This window comes from Fusarium keratoplasticum, chromosome 8 (assembly GCF_025433545.1).
Source record: "Fusarium keratoplasticum isolate Fu6.1 chromosome 8, whole genome shotgun sequence".
NCBI lineage: Eukaryota > Fungi > Ascomycota > Sordariomycetes > Hypocreales > Nectriaceae > Fusarium > Fusarium keratoplasticum.
This window is the reverse complement of record NC_070536.1, coordinates 2,935,028-2,953,755: the sequence shown is the minus strand read 5'-3', so window position 1 is coordinate 2,953,755 and position 18,728 is coordinate 2,935,028. Positions and strand designations below refer to the sequence as shown.

At 54.1% G+C, this 18,728-nt stretch overlaps 6 protein-coding genes across 6 annotated transcripts; 1 reads left to right on the top strand and 5 right to left on the bottom strand.

The window, feature by feature from the left end:
• Window positions 1-1,535: 1,535 nt before the first annotated feature.
• On the bottom strand, window positions 1,536-2,633 carry NCS57_01071700 (uncharacterized protein; the record flags this gene model as incomplete). The annotated part of the gene is made up of 2 exons (XM_053060453.1): window positions 1,536-2,327; window positions 2,397-2,633. 2 exons carry the CDS (start codon window positions 2,631-2,633, stop codon window positions 1,536-1,538), a joined length of 1,029 nt encoding a protein of 342 aa, XP_052910847.1.
• Window positions 2,634-3,056: 423 nt separating this feature from the next.
• NCS57_01071600 (40S ribosomal protein S24) lies at window positions 3,057-3,838 on the top strand (the record flags this gene model as incomplete). Its single annotated transcript, XM_053060452.1, has 3 exons — window positions 3,057-3,217; window positions 3,462-3,709; window positions 3,759-3,838. Exons 1-3 carry the CDS (start codon window positions 3,135-3,137, stop codon window positions 3,836-3,838), a joined length of 411 nt encoding a protein of 136 aa, XP_052910846.1. The 5' UTR covers window positions 3,057-3,134.
• A 449-nt stretch (window positions 3,839-4,287) lies between these two features.
• Window positions 4,288-4,692, bottom strand: NCS57_01071500 (uncharacterized protein; the record flags this gene model as incomplete). The annotated part of the gene is made up of 1 exon (XM_053060451.1): window positions 4,288-4,692. The coding sequence occupies one exon, from the start codon at window positions 4,690-4,692 to the stop codon at window positions 4,288-4,290; it is 405 nt and encodes a 134-aa protein (XP_052910845.1).
• A 915-nt stretch (window positions 4,693-5,607) lies between these two features.
• Window positions 5,608-10,235, bottom strand: NCS57_01071400 (uncharacterized protein; the record flags this gene model as incomplete). Its single annotated transcript, XM_053060450.1, has 2 exons — window positions 5,608-9,919; window positions 9,973-10,235. The coding sequence occupies 2 exons, from the start codon at window positions 10,233-10,235 to the stop codon at window positions 5,608-5,610; spliced, it is 4,575 nt and encodes a 1,524-aa protein (XP_052910844.1).
• Window positions 10,236-11,079: 844 nt separating this feature from the next.
• On the bottom strand, window positions 11,080-12,550 carry NCS57_01071300 (putative GTP cyclohydrolase-2; the record flags this gene model as incomplete). The annotated part of the gene is made up of 2 exons (XM_053060449.1): window positions 11,183-12,550; window positions 11,080-11,127 (listed from the first exon to the last, which is right to left on the bottom strand). Exons 1-2 carry the CDS (start codon window positions 12,302-12,304, stop codon window positions 11,080-11,082), a joined length of 1,170 nt encoding a protein of 389 aa, XP_052910843.1. The 5' UTR covers window positions 12,305-12,550.
• Window positions 12,551-14,863: 2,313 nt separating this feature from the next.
• Window positions 14,864-15,529, bottom strand: NCS57_01071200 (uncharacterized protein; the record flags this gene model as incomplete). The annotated part of the gene is made up of 1 exon (XM_053060448.1): window positions 14,864-15,529. The coding sequence occupies one exon, from the start codon at window positions 15,527-15,529 to the stop codon at window positions 14,864-14,866; it is 666 nt and encodes a 221-aa protein (XP_052910842.1).
• Between the last annotated feature and the right edge of the window lie 3,199 nt (window positions 15,530-18,728).

Below are 18,728 nucleotides of genomic sequence, written 5' to 3'. Positions count from 1 at the left end.
GTCATCTGGGGAAAGCTTCCTCGTGGCAGGTCATTACGCAAGGGGCTCGACACTTTCAAGCAGATCAAGCAGGCCATGACGTTTCATACTGTCAAGGACACAGGACAAGAGTTTCGACCTTGTGTAATGACATACGTCAAATGGGTCGTTTACTTGCCTGTCAATTGTTCGAGACAGCTCACAAACCCTCCATCTACACCACTTTACTTGTTCTCATCCTGAGACAGATGCAGGCACAGTGCGAAGCTTCACAACGTCCCAAACTTCTTGTTCACCAGTGACTAGACCATCCACGTACATGCCTCCTCCTTGGCACCATCATGGCGTCGATCCGGAGTTCTGTCGCCGTACCTGACAGGCCCAAGCTCGCATTCCATCCCCCAACATCACAGAAGCCCTCCCCGGTCTGCCGTGGCCCGGATCACCGCCTCCTCTTTCTCGTCCACGGCCACTGACCCCGTGGCTCACCTTGCTTCTGCAAGCCCAGCCCATCACCCTCTGGCGGCAGACCATGGGTGCCACGTTCCTGGCTTTCGACGGATGGATGACTTCATGTCTCGTAGCACCCCCCCTCAACCCCACCTGACCGAACTGATGGATCCGGATGGGAATGTTTCAATGTGCCAAAACGCTGCGCACCTTGACACCACCCGCCGCCATCAAAGGTGGGGTGGAACCAATCGCGGTGCTCAGATCGACCCAAGCTCTCGAGCCTCCCGATCGAAGCCTCGAGCTGCCAAACCCGCCTTCGCTTCTCCCCGACGCAAACCCAATCGCCCTCAGGGGTCTTGGGAGGCTTGGTTCTGGCCGTCGTGTTGAGCCCTGATGACGAGTCTGGCTCAAGCTCTTTGTCACGCTTTGGATCTGGCACGTAGGTCTAGATGTCGATGCTCGGGAGTCTCGATATTTTGGTACACGAACCGAGTCCAGCTGAAATGCATAGCCAATTGACCCCTCAAAACCCCATCAAATGCCCCCCGTAGGAATAAAGTCAGCCAATGATGGGCCCATGTCAGGAGCCAAATCCCGAGACATGATCGTGTGAACCGGCAGAGTGGTGTGACGATGTCCGTATATCCACAGGCACATCTACGTATCGTGACGACCACGCAATTGCCCTATCAGCTGCACCCGAAACCTCGGGGTTCCTTGATCATATGGGGACTGAGGAAAATCTCCTAGCGGGATGCAAGAGTGTTGGTGAACTGCGGGTCCCCGACGCCCGTCATGGTCTGATTGATGATCTAGTGGCATGACCCTTTGACGGCCAAGTCCCGGGTAGCCGAGTTTGTTGCGAACAGCTCTGCTGGAGTTCTCCAACAAGCTCTCTTCCGGGTATTCCGACGATAATCTACGCCGCATTCTGTAAAGTCGGCGGTTGGCGCCAAGGCCGAGACCCTCCGTTGTGTCGACGGTCAACGCCTCGGTTGACGACTGGAATGTATGGGGAGTATCGCAGTGCCGCGATTGGTCCTCGTCCGATTCTCTGGATGGAATCGGGTATGGCGTCGAGTTTCAATGCTCCAGGTTTCTGGTTACTCTTTCGAGACTTTGCAGATCCGGATAGCGACCTTGTCATTGTAGAAAGGACCCTCTTGCCTCTCGCGCGTTGGAACCTCAAACTCTAGATCCTCGACGGCGAGCCCGTTGGCTTGGCACTTGTCCAAAAACACCTGAAAGGTCTTTTCGTTGCGCTGGGTTGCCGAGATGAAGACCTCCACACGTGGATAGAGGTCGAAAACCTCCTGAATAGTCCCAACCAGAGCCGGTATCACGCTCTTGTCGTAGGTAATGTCTGCTCCGAGCACTACGTCGACGGCACGTCCACCATTCCACTTCTCCTCCTCTGTGCCCATGAGTGCGTGTCCCCACTTGACCTCCATTGGTACCACGCGGGTCGAATCCTGAAGGTTGTTGAGGAAGAAGTTCTCGGGGAGGTTATTGATCACATCATCCGAGCCGTCGGATGCGAGTACATGCGTCGAGCCGAGAAAGTTTGCGCAGAGAATGGACAGATAACCTGTACCTGAGCCGAGTTCCAAGATACGCTTGTTCTGAACAAGACCTTTGTTCTGGCAGAGGTACGTTCCCAGATGGAGAGCAGCCTCCCATGTGCGGAGGCCAGTGGTCCCCGATGCTGAGATGAGAGAACGATTCTCGAGAATTGTGATGTGAGGTGCTTGAGAGGCTGACTCAAGTGAAGCCTCTTGACAGAGGTCGGAAAGATGGTATGTGACATAGCACTTTTTCTGAACAGATGAAACCTCAGCAGGGAGTGGTGTTGCAAGTAGCACCGAGAGAGCAGACATCAAGTCATCAGATACGCCCTGCAGCCTGTTAGAAAGACATAAATTACGTGGAATGACACATCAGAAGCGATTTCGAATACGACTTACATACTCATCCCAGTCGTCGATGCTGGCCTCAACTCGAGACATGAGCTCCTTGAGAACCCGGAGCTGGTAACGTGGTGGAGGCCCGTATCGAACGGCATCATCTGCGAATAGTCTTGTATAGAGAGCATCCTGGACTTGAGAAGTCTTGAGTAGAGCCGACTCGGGAAAGTCCAACTCGGGCTCAAGCTGGAGATATTGATGGCAGAACCGGTTAACTTGGCGTGTCGTTGAAGCCATGCTAGCGAACGTGCTGAGTGCTGATGCCTGTGACAGTTCCCCTCAACATCAGTTTGAAGTATCTTGACAACAGACCATCATGAAGCCATTCGAGAAGTCTCGAGAAGCGACTCCATTGGATACTGCTTGAGGAGTATCTCCACTCAAACTGGAGTTGCAGCTCATCCATCGCCAACGCAGAGTCTCACTAACAATTTCGGCAACAATTCATCCGAAGCTCTTCCGGAGACCCTTCACACTCACGTGACACACATGAAAAAAAGCCCTCGTGGGTGGTCACCGCCTTAAATCCAAGGCACAAACCAACGCACAAGCATTTTTCCCTGCACCTGTTTAGGGTTGGACCCAATTAAGCGACACGGGAAATCGGAATTTTCGCTCTCCCTCTGCCTAGACTGTGTGTCCCGCCCGCGACAACTTCAATCCACGACAACACCGCCGCCCCCAGTCTCTCCCCCCGTCAACTCTCACCCCCAGAGACCATCACGACAATCGGCAAAAATGGCGGACAACGACTCCCCCGTCACCCTCCGAACTCGCAAGTTCATCCGCAACCCTCTGCTGGGCCGCAAGCAGATGGTCGTGTGAGTGACCCTCAAAATCTGATACCCCTCGCGCGGTCCTCGTCCATCAAGATCATCATCGCTCTGCCCGTCTTGAATTTCTCGGACGGTCTGGTTTGTGCCCGCTGTGCACCAGACATCACGATACACGAAATATATCTGTCCAGAAATTGGGAAGAAAAAGGCGGGCAAGCCTTGATGAGCAGGATGGACAGAGGACCACCAGGCATGGCAGGAAACTTGGGCTGACTCGACGCGATTTCAGTGACATCCTCCACCCCAACCGCGCCAACATCTCCAAGGATGAGCTCCGCGAGAAGCTCGGCGGCCTCTACAAGGCCCAGAAGGACCAGATCTCCGTCTTCGGTCTCCGAACCCAGTACGGTGGCGGCAAGACCACCGGCTTCGCCCTCGTCTACGACTCCCCCGAGGCCATGAAGAAGTTCGAGCCCCAGTACCGATTGGTGCGGGTTGGCCTCGCCACCAAGGCCGAGCGTGCCTCGCGACAGCAGCGTGCGTCTTTATACTCGTCACGACGTCATCAGATGCTAACACGCACCAGGCAAGCAGCGCAAGAACCGACAAAAGACCCTCCGCGGAACGGCAAAGGTCAAGGGTGCCAAGGCGAAGAAGGACAAATAAGCGACCAGCAATGTCTATGTATATCCTCGGGCTGGTTGTTGGGGAGCTGTGGTATTGTGCATTCGGCGGCCTCGCGTCCGTCATCCTCGATCCGTCGGCGTGAGGTACAGGGACCTGTCGCCGGCGGACGTTGGGGAGCTCTGGACTCGGCTAGGGGGGGTGAGGGCCTGGCTTTCACGGTCTCTCCTCAATACACTAGCATGAAATCAATGGTGTTTCGGGTTTCGGACCAAAAAAATATTACATCTCTGGTTATCTTACGGGGTCTCTGTTTTTGTGATGTTGATGGATGACTCACTTGATGAATAGGCGACGGATATCACCGAACGAACATATGAATGCTGAATCAATTCAATTCAAAGCCTCCCAGCAGTTGGGTATCAAAATCAGAATCTATAAACTCCCCAACTCCCGCAACGCAATGCAACTCGACAGGTCAAATACACCCTTTACATGACAACACCAAGCACAGCCGCCACGCCAGCAACCAACAACCCCAGATTGCTCCCCCGTCCTGCAGCACCAGCCTTGTAAACGGGAATATGCCATCCACAACGCTCCTGTCCATCCCTCGTCCGACACTCATAGTAGGTAGATTGCTTCCACCCCAGACTAGCCAGCGCATCCTCTTGAGTGGGCGCCGCAGTAACAGGCGGGTTGAAAGGCGGCGGGTTCTGCTCGTTGTAGTTTGTGTTCTGCCTCGCCGTTACGGCGCAAGCCCGAGCCGCCACCGTCTGTGTAGGAGAAGAAATGGTCTGCGCGGGCTGTTCTGCCGTTGGGATGGCAAAAGTTGTGGTTGTGAGGCACAGAACGGCCAAGAGGGTAAAGATGATGCGTATATATCGTGACGCCATAGTTGCGACTCTTTCAACAAAAAGCTTCTTTTCGTAGATTTATTGTTCGTAATAGTCCAACGTATCGCGTCAAGGTTTGTCAATGAGTTGTCTTCTTCAATTCGTGAAGCCGGCGTCGTCGTTATATAGTCGTCGAGTTTCGTCGGAACACCAGCCAGCGAACTTGTGTAATTGAACCAGAACACGGAACAAAGCGCAACAAGGCGTATAGAGAAGAGAAGAGAAAGATAAAAGACAAGATCAACAAGGGAACAAGAGAAGGAAAAAAGAGAACATTGTTCTGGAGGTTCCCGACAAGCTACACAATATAACCTTTGAACCCTCCTACCCCCCTTTGACTCCCCCCATGACGCAAATGAACAACGAATAGCCAACAGCTTGAATCCCCCATGAGCTCATGAGACAAGACAAGAGATCGCTAGAAGAAGAGATGCGGAGCGTGTGGTAACGTGAACTTGACAAGTTGGTGGGTTGTCTCGCTGCATCATCCGCCAAGTCCGACAACTCGATTGGCTGACACGGTCTGGCTCGTGATGCAGCTCTTGGTTCCAAAACCCCTCTGAACCCGCACTGAGACAGCCCTAGAGCTAAAAATCGGTTCGTGATGTGCCTCACATGAGACGCCTAGTCTTGGACGGTGCAATTGAATGGGTTTTCCTGATTCTTGCTGCCTTTTGTCCATAATGCGCTGCAGCATCTTAACCCTGTCCCTGACCAAGGACTTGTCCGACACGTCAGGCTTTGCTGACGCTAGGTCCCGTTCTGTCTCGTCATCGTACAGATTTCTTGATATACAGGTTATCTACAATTCCTTGTCCCTTCCATTATCCCTGGCCTTTGTCTTCCTTGCATACCCGAACCCAAGGCTGTTCCCAAAACCCCTGACCCATTTCCCAGAACTTCCATACTTCCTTGTTAGAATTTGCGGGTCGTCCTCCTCCGTCCTTTGATCTGGCTATAGGCACTCGCCGTCACATCCCGAGCCGGTGGCAACGATGTCCGTCCCCGAGCAGGTCGAGTTTGCGAACCCGTGCTGTTGCTTGCCGATGCAGCTGCTGCAGGGACACTCTTCCCTCGACTTCGCGTCATAAAGTTCTTTTGAACCCAGCCCGAGCCTTGTGGCATTGAATTATCTTGATAAGTCCCATCCACGCTGTCATCGGCATAGTGTTCAACAAACTGCACCGAGGGCGGGCTGGAGCTCAGCTCAATAACCTGGCTGCCTTCCGGAATCACCAATAGTGACTCTCGCTTGGCTCTCTGTGACGCTGGTGGTGTTGTAGGACGCTCAGTCTTGACCGGCGCCTCAACTTTGACCGGCTGAAGCGACGATGAACTTTTTGAGGGTTCCGGTTGTGTTGCATCCGGGAACAAGCTGCGAAGAGACTTGTTGTGATCTGGCGACCGATCAGAGTCGTCCTCGCCCTCATCAAGCTTCCGCATCGCTTCTTCATACTCCAGGTCCTCCTTGCCAGGCTTCAACGACTGTAGCACTGACTGTTGTGTCCATCTCGCTGGGCTTTGTGTCTGTCTTGACGTGGCAGCTGTATGGAAGATCTCTTCCAATGAAGGAAACGGGCTGCTGCTTCTCAGAGATGGGCGTGGGCTGGGCGACTTTTTGTGAGGCCGCTGTATCGTTTCGGCAACCACCGAGTCTTCAACACACTCCTCTGGGAGATCTTCGAGCCCGTTAATCGAGGGCGGCTGTCGTCCACTGCGGATGCTACCAACGGACGAAGGTGCCGCCAAAGTTCGGTGATCAATGAGTCCCATGTTCTTTGAAGGAAGTGGTGGAAGTTCTGGAGATGCTATGCTGTCCGGAATGATAGCATCCAACTCAGTCCCTTCAACTCCAGCACTCGACTCCATGTCGACATCTGCAACATCTTCTGCATCCCCTATCTTATCCACCTCCTTCCCCACTTCCCCTGCTGTAGCACCCTCTGCATCGTGGGACAGAGTGTGCTCCTCGCGTGCTCTGGCAGCGTGTAACGTTTCCTGCAACTGCCGTGAAGGGCTGTTAACCATGTCGCTCGGCGTGTCTGCATTTCGGACCAGGCTGCTGATTGGTGTGTCGTCTCCGGGCGTCGTTAGCTCGAGCCGCGGAAGCGCCTGGCCAGAAGGGATCGAGGTCGAATTGTTGCCCTCAGTAGCTTTGGCTGCTGCTGCCCGTTCCCTCAGATCGGCCTCCACCTCGGTTCTCACTTCCTGTGTACCTAATTCCTCAGTTTTAGTTCCATCGTGATCTTTTCTCTCGCTAACCTTGTTGTCCTCCACCGAATCCCCGTTTTGTGCAGGTTGCTGCTTTTCGGTTGCGAGTTCTGGGCCGTCGGCCGATGCCTCCAGCGTGCTGGGTGATGGCGCCTGCTGGACCATTCTTGGGTCACTCATTTCTGTCCAGGAAATCTCCCTCCGTCCATCATCCTCTTCGTCTTCGTCTTCATCCAAGTCTGGTGCTTCAAACTTGGCATACACCCGCTTGCCTGTGTGCTGGTCATATTCTTTGTCATTCTGTTCACGGTCCCTTTTCGCCAGCAGGACGTGAAGGGCGTTGTCCGCGTCAACCGAAAGAACCATTCCTGTCACGGGCAAGATTTCGGGCTGCCAGTTCGTTGCCTTGGATAGAAGCAACTGCTTCCACGTAATGACCATACCAGGCTTGACCTCTGAAAAGTCAAGACTGGGAAGAGTAGTGATATCTGACGGCAATGAGGGGAGGTCATCCATGTCCGTAAACTGGCTGCTTTCCAGGTTGCCTTTAGCTGGTGCGTCATCATAGTTCAGCACCACGTCCGCATCGGCACTCTCCTGTCCAGCGTCGAAGTGGCTGTCGAGATATTCATCCTCGTCATAGCTACTTTCCTTCGACTTTCCCTTCTTGGACTTCTTCTTCTTCTTTTTCTTCTGCTGGCTGTCATCATTCCACTCTGCTTCGTCGCCGTACGCCTGGTCATTCTCGTCGTAGTAGCTCTCGTCGTAAAAGTTCTGCGAGGTTCTCTTCCTCTTCCTCATAGATCCGTACTGCTGCTGAGGATCCCATCGCTGTACGAACGGAAACGGCGGTTCGCTCAACACCATGCCTTCATGGCAGCATTCAACAGCGCGATACGAGATCTTCTCTCGCCACGCGTCGGGGTTTTCATCTGGCTGCTCCGGTTCAGCAATAGCGTCGTTCTTTGTTGCCTCCTGGCTCTGCACCCGAGGGTTTTCCAGAGGCCTCACATCCTTCATGAGATTCTTTCGAAGCTTGTCTTCCTCAGCCTTCGACTTGGGGTTCTTCAGTCCAAGGGCACCAAGCAGGAGTCTCCGTCCAGCTCCCATGTCGACCTTGAGGCGACGTGACGAGGCCTTGGGTTCTGCGCTTGAAACTGCCTCTCCAGCGACCGCCGCTGCTGGTGTCTCATCCATCGGTGCTGCAGGTTCCGTAACCTTGGTCTCATTGGTGGGCTTTTCTGTGGAGGGTGCTGAGGCCTGATCTTCATGGTCATCACTAACAACGCTGAGAAGCGCTCGCTTTCGTGCCATAAGCTCGGCTTCTTCATTGACGTCCCCATTGACAGAAGATTGAGACGGTGTATCTGCTAGGGCCTGAAGTGCCTTGAGACGCTTGGTCTCGCGCCTTCTCGCGTTCCTCTTCTTTGTCCTTGACAGGCCAGCGCCGGGGGCGGCAGGCCCTTCGGTGGATTGTGAGAGAGTGTCAGCAGCCTTGACTTCGACGATTAGTTGAGGCGCAGAAGGCTGGGGTGCTTGGGGTGGTGATTTCTGGGCCTTTGCTTTTGAAGATATCTCTTCAGGTTCAGAATCTGAATCCGAGTCTTCGCTTGAACTAGAATCGCTGCTGCTGGAGCTATCACTGCTGGAGTCGGAGCCGTCTGGGTTTGACTGGTCCACAGCAACAGCGACCTTGCCATCGTCACTATCAGAGTCGGAGTCGGAATCGCTGTCACTCGAGTCGCTATCATCTGAACTCGATGTGTCCATTGCATTGTCATAGAGCGAGGAGAGCGAGGATTTGTGCTCTTCCAGACGCGGAAACCTTGGAGAGTCATCGGAATCATCGGAGTCGCTGTCGGAGTCGCTGTCAGAATCGCTATCAGAGCTCGAGTCTGCCTTTGAGCGATTGTGGGAGTCATCAGAGTCAGAGTCATCTCTGGAACCATCATCTGAGTCTGATTCCGAATCTGAGTCCGAGTCCGAGCTGGAACTGGAGCTGCTGGTGTCGCTCGAGGCCCTCTCTTCCACCACAGTGATCAGCGGCGCTGTTCGTGGCTCACTCTCTACCTGACTGACCAGGTTCGGAACAGGGTCCTCTGCAAACTCCACCTCCTCAATCAATGGGCGTGTTGGGTTCACGGGCTCCGGGCGTCCAGGAAATTGGAGTTCCGCGGTGCCAAAGTCTCCCAGTCTTGGGCTTTCCTGTCCCAGAATCCCTGACTGATCATCGCCGTCATTGATACCGAGCAGAGCGCGGTCCATAACTTCATCGAAACTGAGTGTTGGCTCATTCGTTTTGGCGAGGGCCTGGAATGTTGTCCGCAGATCCTTCTCGTGTCGAAGCAGTTCAGATTGTATCGTGGATATCGATGTCAAGGGGAATGCTGCCCGCAGTGCTGTGATCTTGTCGAGAAGCGAGAGATCAAAGGTATAAGCTGGAAGAAGGGCTTGTGGATCTTGACTGTTGTTGTTGCTGGACAGTAGAGTGTGCTGTTCTACCGGCGGTGTTTGCTCGACCAGAGCATTGTCCTCTTGCAGCAGTCTCAACTCCTCAGTGAGATCCACGTCCGGCTCCTCTTCGTCACTCATCTCGTCAATTTCGTCGTCCATGGCAGGCTCCGCTTCGACATCCCGAGTCGGAATGAAGTCTCTATCGTCATTATCGATCTCGTCCTCTTCAAAGTCGACAGTCGGGTCAATGTCTATGAACCTCGCGCGGACAGTGACACTGCCTGGTTCATCCACGGCATGTGACTCGGAATCCTCCAGTAAAAGCCGTTCTGACTGGTTCTCGTCGTCCGAGTATGAATCGTCTTGTTCGTCGAGTTCTTCTTCGTGTGTGATTCGAGCTCGTTTTCGTGGGGGTAGGTCGAGGGATGGTCGATCTCGCGGTTGCCTCAGCCACGGCCTCCCAAAAGCAAGGCCGTCAATAAGGTGTTTGCCATCCTCAGAAATCTGGTGTCGTCCGCTAAGTCTCCGTCGTCGCAAGTCGTCTGTGAGGAGTGATCGGATCCTATTAAGCGTAAGCCTTGAATATTGCGCGAGGGTTAGAGAAAAAGCCCTTACAAAACTTGGTCGTCTGCCTTCAAGACCTTGCCAACCTGTTGGAAATGCAGCAGCTCAAAGCTATCTCCCTTGTCGTCGGCAAGCTCTACAGCATAGTCCTCGAGTCCCCAATCTCCGCTCTCGAGCGGAATCACCTCGTTGACCTGCGCGAGGAGCTTGGAAACAGTGAGGTCATCAGATGCGACGCAGGGCCACACGAGCTTGACCTCAGGGACGGCGTGTCGACGAACGACGAGGCGCAAGCGAATCGCCTGGGAGGGCATTGTAGCAGCTTTTGATGGTCAGTGCTACGATCGCATTATTATTGAAAGAATGAAAAGAAGCGCTATTAAAAACGGTGGGGAGTTGGAAAAGTAGGAGCCGAGTTGCGATTTTGCGAGCTTCAAGTTGACGCGCCTGCCTCAAAGTCCCCGTGAAATCTAGAAGGTACGTACCTTCGTGCCTTCCGCATCGCGCCCCACTGCCCTCGAGTGCCGCGAAGAAGACCATTGTTAACAGCACCCTTGACGATTAAAATAAGAAGCGTATTTTGACTACCTACCACCTAACAAACATTTCCCTTAACATCAGCATATTGCAGCGACAAGGAGGCAAAGCTCGAGTTGTGCATAGGTGCAAAAGCAAAGATTGAGGAAAGACCATGCGCAAAGCTACCATCAGAGCAAGGCAATTCAAGTATCATGAAGCACTTCGCCTGTCAGTATCCGTGTGTGCCAATTTGCAACTCGAGCCCAACTTCTTCCTAACAGTTTTGAGCTTTGAGTCGAGTTCTTTTGACAGAGATTGCCAAAGTCCTGGGCCCAACAGAAGAAGAGCTATAACACCCTCAAACTGGAGACTTGGGAGACGGTCATCTCACTTACACGCCAAGCCACAGGGAACAGACTCTGCCGTCCCACGAGAAGATACAAGATGAGGAATAATGCAGGTCGCCGAGACGGCGTATTGTCTACAGTTACATCACCAAAAGTTACCACCCAAAAACGCCAACAAGAGTAACCCCATCCAGCGACAGCAAACTCCAATATCATAATCAGCAAGCCTCCCACACGTCCCCTTGTTCTTTCGAGTCTTGACTTGTCTCGTGCACAAAAAATAAGCCGCCTTTTACTGTGGGAGTCCTCCCATATCTAGCATGTGGCCCATCTTCTCGATCTGCAGTTATCAGTTAGTGATTGTTGACCCATCACAGAAGTTGTAGTCGACTCACCTTCGTCTTGAGGTAACCCTCCACCTCCTGGCTCCGGAAACCTCCCCTTCCCCTCCAAGACAGAGGCACCATGGCCACACGCTCCTTGACCACAACCTCGCGGTTGGGACCCTCAACCGCGCGAATCTTGTCGGGGTTGTTGGTCAGCAGTCGGATATCCTTTTGGCCAAGATCCAACAGCATGGCTGTGGCCAAACCATAGCTTCGAGCATCGGCGGGGTGTCGCAGAAGCAAATTTGCCTCAACAGTGTCCGAGCCAAGGTCCTGGAGGTTGTACGCCTTGAGCTTCTCGCCAAGACCGATTCCGCGGCCTTCTTGTCGCAGGTATATGATGATACCGCCGGCCTTGTTCTGGCTCATAAGGCGCGCCGCTTCATCGAGTTGCTCGCCACAGTCGCATCGCGCTGACCATGCTGTCTCGCCTGTGTAACACTCGGAATGGATTCTGACAAGAGGGACCTGTCGCGATGATGCTTCTCCCGTTGGTGTATTTGCTCCACTCATACCACTGGTTTCCCTACCAGGAAACAGTTTACCGGTGTATGCGCCGCGCACCATGCGATCCATCTCGGTCTCACCCTCTTGGGGGGCATCCAGACTCTTACTTCTGATGTCATTTCCAAATACAATGGCAAGGTGCTCCTTGTTATCAACATTGTTGGTGTAGAGATGCAAAAACATCTCTGTACCATTGACTGTGGGAATGCGGGCGCGGACGACACACTCGACATGTGGCAGAGTCTCAAGCAGCTTGGGCCGCTTGGAGCCGCATCCTCCCGAGGCAATTGAACTATCAACAGGAACACCACGAGGCCCAGGAGTCGCAGGTGTCGATGTTCCGGGCGTGCTTGGCGGCGTAAAGGCGGGCGACAGCAGGGACGGCGGGGGCGGTTGGCCGATGGGGGTCTCGGGGCCCTCGGCGTGAGCGGAGACGGAGGCGGAGGCGGGAGTGGAGGGAGCGGGGGAGAGGGACAAGTCTTCTATAGACTGCTCTAGGGTTCGACCACCGACTTCATTGTACGACGGGGCCTTTTCGTCGGCATTCTGTGTCTTAGGGGAGTAGAAGGAGGGGAGAGCAGTGCTAGAGCCCGCCGGTGAGCCTGACATGGCATCAGACGGCATGTTTTGGCTTGAGGCGGGCAGGTGGGCGCCGCGACCGGATTTTGGAGGGGTTCGAAGGGTCGTCGAGTCGCAAGTTTTGTCGGGTCGAAGGCGGCGGTCGCTAGATGGGCATTGGCCGGCGTGAGGTGTCGCAAGGCTGCCGAGGGTTAGGACTCGGTAGGCAGAGGTACAGAGAAGTTGTGCGTCGTAGGTTGTAGGGAAACAATGATCAATTGAGCGGCCCAAGTTCAGCGATGGCGATAGTTTGCGGAACCATGACTTGATGGCCGGGTGAGTGGGGTCCAAGGGTGCAAGTGCGGTGGTATCAAATTAGTCATCCGCGATATCCATCCCGCGCGGTTACTTCCAGGTTTAACAATGCTCGTGTGCCGGACTCCGTTGAGAACCTTGAATTGAGCCGTTGAATCCGACACTTTGGTAGATTGTCCGTCTGCCTTCTACGTAATTATTTCACACAGTCAGATTTCTCTCGGCTGACGGCAGTCACCGCTACAACAGCCACTGCGCAACAGTCACGATATACAGTGTCTCCGGCATGGGGAACGAACCCCGACCTAGAGAGAACCTCGGCGAAGGCGGCCGATGGGGACCGAAGCCGGCACGTGGGGCGCCGTTAAGTCTCTGTAAGCATTTCCAATCGTCCAATCGTCTGACTCGATGAGAGGCGGACTTTCTTCGGTGTTGGATATTGATTATCAATGATGGGAATGTCTAGGGTAATTTTGAGAGTTGAAGCATTTTTGGAGTTTTATTATACAGCGCAACATGATGAACCCTTCTTCTTTGTCATGGTAATAAAGCGAGGAGAGGCTCACTGTGAGAGACCCTTGGGTTTAACATACGACCGGAGTTGTCCCTGTTAAGTTTGATGGTCCGTGTTGCGTGGGAGGCTTTGAAGACACATGATATATTCGATTTGCCTCTTTGGGCGACGTCGCGGATGCAATTGGAGGCTTACACCGCAAGCTGTTCATTCGAAAGTGACCACCACAGCTCACGCCGGCCCACAAGGCTTGCGATAACTTGGCGAAGAGACGAAACTAAGGAAATGCGGCATAGTGATTGATCGTTAGACATGATGAAGCAAAACGGCGCCACATATACCCAATGAAAGAGCATACGACTGGGACATGAACCCCGACAGCGCAAGAAGTTCAGAGACATCACATCGCTCCTTGCGAACTCGAGGATTCTCCTTCTCACAGGAACAGAAAAAGCATCGAATATGACCCGTAAGGAACACAGCTCTCAACACAGCTTTGACATGAAACCCGCCACTGCACAACATCGCACCACATCCCCCTCATCCGTTCAAAAGCCTATCTCCGTTTCACGAACCATCAAGACGGTCATAGTCACCGTTTAAACCTCCCCCCATCACCTCACCTCGAAACCGACACCGAACCACCTGACCGCTACGTTACACCTCCCAACCCCAGCGGCGTCCCGTCCCAAGAGAAGGGATGAGACACCCCCAGCCCTGTTTGACGCAGGTACAGCACATCTAACCCCTGGACGACATTTAGACGCCGTGTCGAAGCGCCTGCGGCGTTTTTTGCCCTCTCCCCCGTCTCATCTTAATCGTCCCGTCATCCTTCCCAGCCCGGCCGCCAGATCGCACGGGAAAAAAACATGGGTTCAGGTTCCTCCCCGGATGCTACCCCAACCTTGCCGAACCGACATGTCTGTTTCACATCTTGCTTGGTAGGACAAACTCTGAGCGAAAACCCTAGATCTTGGAAACTGCGTGGTCTGTTCTCGTTGGTCACCCGTGCGATCTTTGACCGTCAGGCTCTTTGTGTGTTAGAAGTTGGACCCAGCCCAGCCAGCACATCCCATCACAAGATCAGTTTTCCACAAGGCCAAGCGCTGATCATGCATGGACAACAAAGCAACACGCAAAAAAGGTTCGGCCAAGGCAGAAAACAAACATCTTTTAATTAAACGTTTCGTTTCAAATTCCCTCGTGGCCGATTCTCAACTGCACATGAATCCTTGGTCCTGCAAGTCCTCATTGGCCAGCCACCCCCCTAAGCGCAAACGTTGGACCAGGTACTTGAAAAAAAGAGTTTGGCAAGGACCAAGAACGACAGGAGGTGAAACTCCCAGGCTGACCGCTCTCGTGTGATTCGTGAAAAAAGTCGAAAGGGCCTCAAGAGGGGAAGCGTCAAAAAGCAAAGGGCTGAGGAGGATGGCAGGGGTGTAAGGGGGAGGGCTGAGAACAGGGGTAAACTTGAGAGCCTGCTTACACCAAGCCGCTAAGAAAAAACGACAGACGACTTATCACGCATGAGTGACGTTTCAAGCAGAGAGTGAAAGTGCATGTGAAGTAATGTGAATGGTATTGACCTTGTTTCCATCAAAGTATGTACATGAAGCGAATGAAATGGCAAAAACAAAGTCTTCTTTTTTCCTGTATCCTGTGTATCCTTCCCAAGTTTTCATATCGTTCGTAGCGAGTGGCACACATCCTGGCTTTCACCAAGGCGGCGAGTTTCTTCTATTGTGATCATCATTCAATGAGACCAAAATGTTACAACAATCCTGTCTTTTCTCCCTTTACAGAGCAGTGACCTTCTTGCCAGTGCCGTAGAGGATGTTCTCGACCTTGAGGTTGGTCTCCTTGACGGAGCCGAGACCGCTGGGGCACTGGGGCTGGTTGCTGACGGCCAGGTTGAGGTGGCACTTCTCATCGACACCGTGCTTGCAAACGGGGTCGTTGATGTTGTAGAGGGCGTAGTTCTGGGCGACCCAGCTCTTGGGCTCGCTGAGGCAGGAGGCGACATAGTTCATGCTGTTGGCGGCGGCGAGGGGCAGCTTTCCGTCGTCCATGAGGTCCTTGCAGTTGGAGGCGTCGACATACTCGTAGTTCATGGCAATGCCACCGCCCATATGAGGGTCCTTGGTGGCAGAGCTGCCGAAGCCGAGGTAGTTCCAGGCATCGTAGGAGATGTCGTGGGCACCACCGGAGGAGTCGATCTTGAGGAGGTAGACGGAGCGTCCCTCGTTGGAGACCTTGACGCAGATGTTGTTGCAGTCGACGCTACCGGGCCAGTAGGCGACGCGGTTGGTGTTGATCTTGCATCCCAGGACACCAATGCTGCTGGAGTACTGGTCGTGGGGAGTGACGCTGGCAGAGCCAGAGGAGCCACGGGGAGCAATGGGGCTGGCAGCGACCAGGGTAGCCGAGGCGGCGGCGAGGACGGCGGTGAACTTGGCAAACATTTTGGCTGTTTGGTTTTGGTGTTTGGTAAAAAGTCTTGTGAAAAAGCTTTTGTACTGGCTGAATGGTATAGTTGGAGACTGGCTCGACTTGCTTTCTCAACGCACGGCGGAGAGAATAAAGGAATGGACAAGTGAGTTGTTGTGTAAAAGGACTGATCTCAGATCAAGGTCTGTTTTTGGCGACGGCCAGCCGAGGGAGTGACGAAGAAGATTGGAAAGGAAGGAATATCACGAGAGAATGTCTTGTGGTGATGATCTAGAAGAAAGGGAGTGCATCTGGGGTGGAGGTGATGGACCTTATATACATGAGATCGACTCTGGGGGTGTGGGTGAGCAGCCCACGGTCCATGGAGGAGGTTTGCGAGGGCGGAGACAAAGAACCTACGCACAGCTCACACACATCGAGGCGAAACAGATCCAATGCCGACTTGGACGACGCCGAGAGAGTGACCGCTCCGCGGGCAAGGGTGGAACTGCCAGGTCGAGCAGGGCAGATTCTCGGACCCCAGAGTCAGGCTCCAGAGTCAGGGAGGGCGGCTCCATGATTCGAGATGCCGACCCCCGGTAGCATGTCACTAGTCAAAGGGGCAGTGACGGTTTGTTCGATTGGCCGTGGAAGCCATGGAAACAGAAGGGCAGACTCGTGGGAAGAGGAGGCGACGTGGACCCGCTCGGCACGTTGCCGATAGGGATGGGACGGTGCAGCTGCTTCGGATGAAAATCCTCATAGCCTGATGGAGTCATGAAAGGCTTCTGATGGTGTGCAAGGCCCAAGGGCAGCCAGTGGCAGGCAACCCTGCCTGTCTCTGGCATCCTCCGTCTTGCTGGCTGCCGGGAGGGCTTCCCACCCACGCGCCGACCGTCCCCTAGCAGAGGAAAATGGCTCACTCGCTAGGCCTGGATGTGACTAGGCCAGTCCGGGCTGCCATCCCTCTTTGCCAGGCACGGTGCGTTAGTCAGGGCCCGACACGGCGGCAGACGCACGCACTCAAAGGGCCTAGAGCGCCACGGGCCAGGGTTGGGCGATGGGGAGGTGCTGTGAGCAGGCCTCTGACTGGGCGGTTGGGCCATCTTGTGCCTGGCGATGCCACGCTGTACCTGATTCCCGTCAACCTCCCTGTCCTGTGCCTGGCAATCCCGGCCCTTCTGTGTGGCCTCCATGTTTCTGAAGCACCTGGGGAGCCGCCAGGGGAAACACAGCAAACAGATTGTTGGGACCCTTGCAAGAGCCGCTGCTTAATCGCCGGGCGGTTGAATCGATCGGTCGATTCGAGTTGCAGAGTGTGGTGGGTTGACGTTGTATTCGTGGACTCCGTTTTCTCAAGGGCAAACGCCAGTAGTCAACGGACGAGGAAACGGACGAGAAAACTCTTCAGTCTGCGGACCCGCGACAGTCGGCGCGACCAACAACCGCGTGTCCTGGGATCGTGGAGTCGTCTTTCTTACTGCCTGGCATTGGCATGGATGGCTGCCTGACAGCCTGCTTTGGAGGAATCTGACACTGTATGCGAGCTGGAGCGTCAGCACCGTCTGGAATCGGAGGTCGCACTGATGGCTGGTGATGATGCCTCAGGCATGAGAAGAGAATGCAGTGGAACGGCGGATCGGTGGAAACGGCCTAGACGGAGATGGGCGAAAAACAGCGAGGAATCAGAGACGGTCGGCTGCGCAACAAGACTTGGCTTGTTTGTCAACAAGAAACAAGAAACAGCGCTGGCGCTGCCAAGCACGCCGGACACCGAACGAGGCGGGCTTTGTTGAGCTGGCTGAATCTCACGATACCCATGCCATGCCTTGAGCCGCCCAGCCACGGGCGTGGACGCGGGAAGCCGATAAGCTTGTTTCGATTTGCGGAGGCTGGATCTGTCTCATCTCACAATCAAGCCATGGCAAAGGACCGGGCATCTATTGACGGGAACCTACTGAAAGTGCACCTCAGTCAATAGAGAGGTGAGATGGTGGTATTCACACAAACACGCCTCGCAACCCGCCACGTAGCCAGGAGCAGGCTGTCTCATCTTCCTGCCCAGCTGACGCTTCTACCTGTATGTCAGTCTCGGCATCTCACCTTGCAAAAAAAAGAAGTGAAGGCGGCTTCATCAAACCGCCGTCTCTAGCCATGTTAGTTGCTGCAACCCTGCCTTGCCCAATTGGTCCACACGGTCAGCCAAGGCGTTATCCCGTCTTCCGCGCTTCTGCTGAGTCGGTGAGATATTTCTTTCTTTCCTCTTTTCCCTCTTCCGTCTCATACTGTGCGCAATTTTTTGCTTCTTGGCCCTTGAGGCAGTGCCCTGTGGGTTTTGGTTGAAGGGCAATGGCCTCAGGATCAAGGTTTGCAAAACAATTTAGTGGATTTTGGACGTCCTCGGGGCCTTCTCGCTTCTGCTATCTTGCAATGCCCACTCAGAGGTCTTGTCCTCTTCTCAACCAAACCCACTCACACTTCCTTTCAACTTGACGTGCCCACACACATGGAGACCGAGTTGAGTTCCCAGCCTCCAGGTCCATCCACTGTGTCCGTGCCTTGTCAGAAGACGGAAGGAAGGGAGAAAACTCTTCCCGCCGATTCTCATTGGATCTCGGGGTCGGTGTCGGGGGTTTTTAGCGGTGGCTGAACCTTGGCGAGCGGATCCCCTGAGCTCCTTTCAAGCCTTTCAAGGCGGAAGAGGCACCGCCATTGACAACCGACACCACATGGCGTTTCTGGCAGTTTTTCCTTTGAAGCTTCTCTCGTGGATCAGGAGTAAGCCTCTGATTCAAAGCCTGTGGAAGTCGGCTTTATTGACCAGAATAGACGTGAAACCGCCCCAAACTGACGCATCACCACATGGCTGGCAACCCTCCATCAGACGTTGACAATGACATTGCCTCAGAAACAAACGGTTTTGCCTCCCTTCCTGGTGTCTTCCAGAAGAACTCTGAGTCTCTGTCAAAATAGAGTTTCAAACGCTCTCCATTCTCCCACTTATCGGGAATTCTTGCCGGTAAAGCGCGCCTGTTCGCATTCATTCCGTTGCCTGCACCTCGACCGACCGTCACAGACGCCGTCACGCGCGCCGTCTAATACGCCATGGAGAACAACGCCATGCTTTGGTCCTTCGTTACGGTTCTGCAGGGAACTTGGACAATGCAGGCTTGATAGTTTAGGCTCCACATGACCTTGCCTTCGTTCGGTCTTGATGGCTTCGAGTCAGTTGCC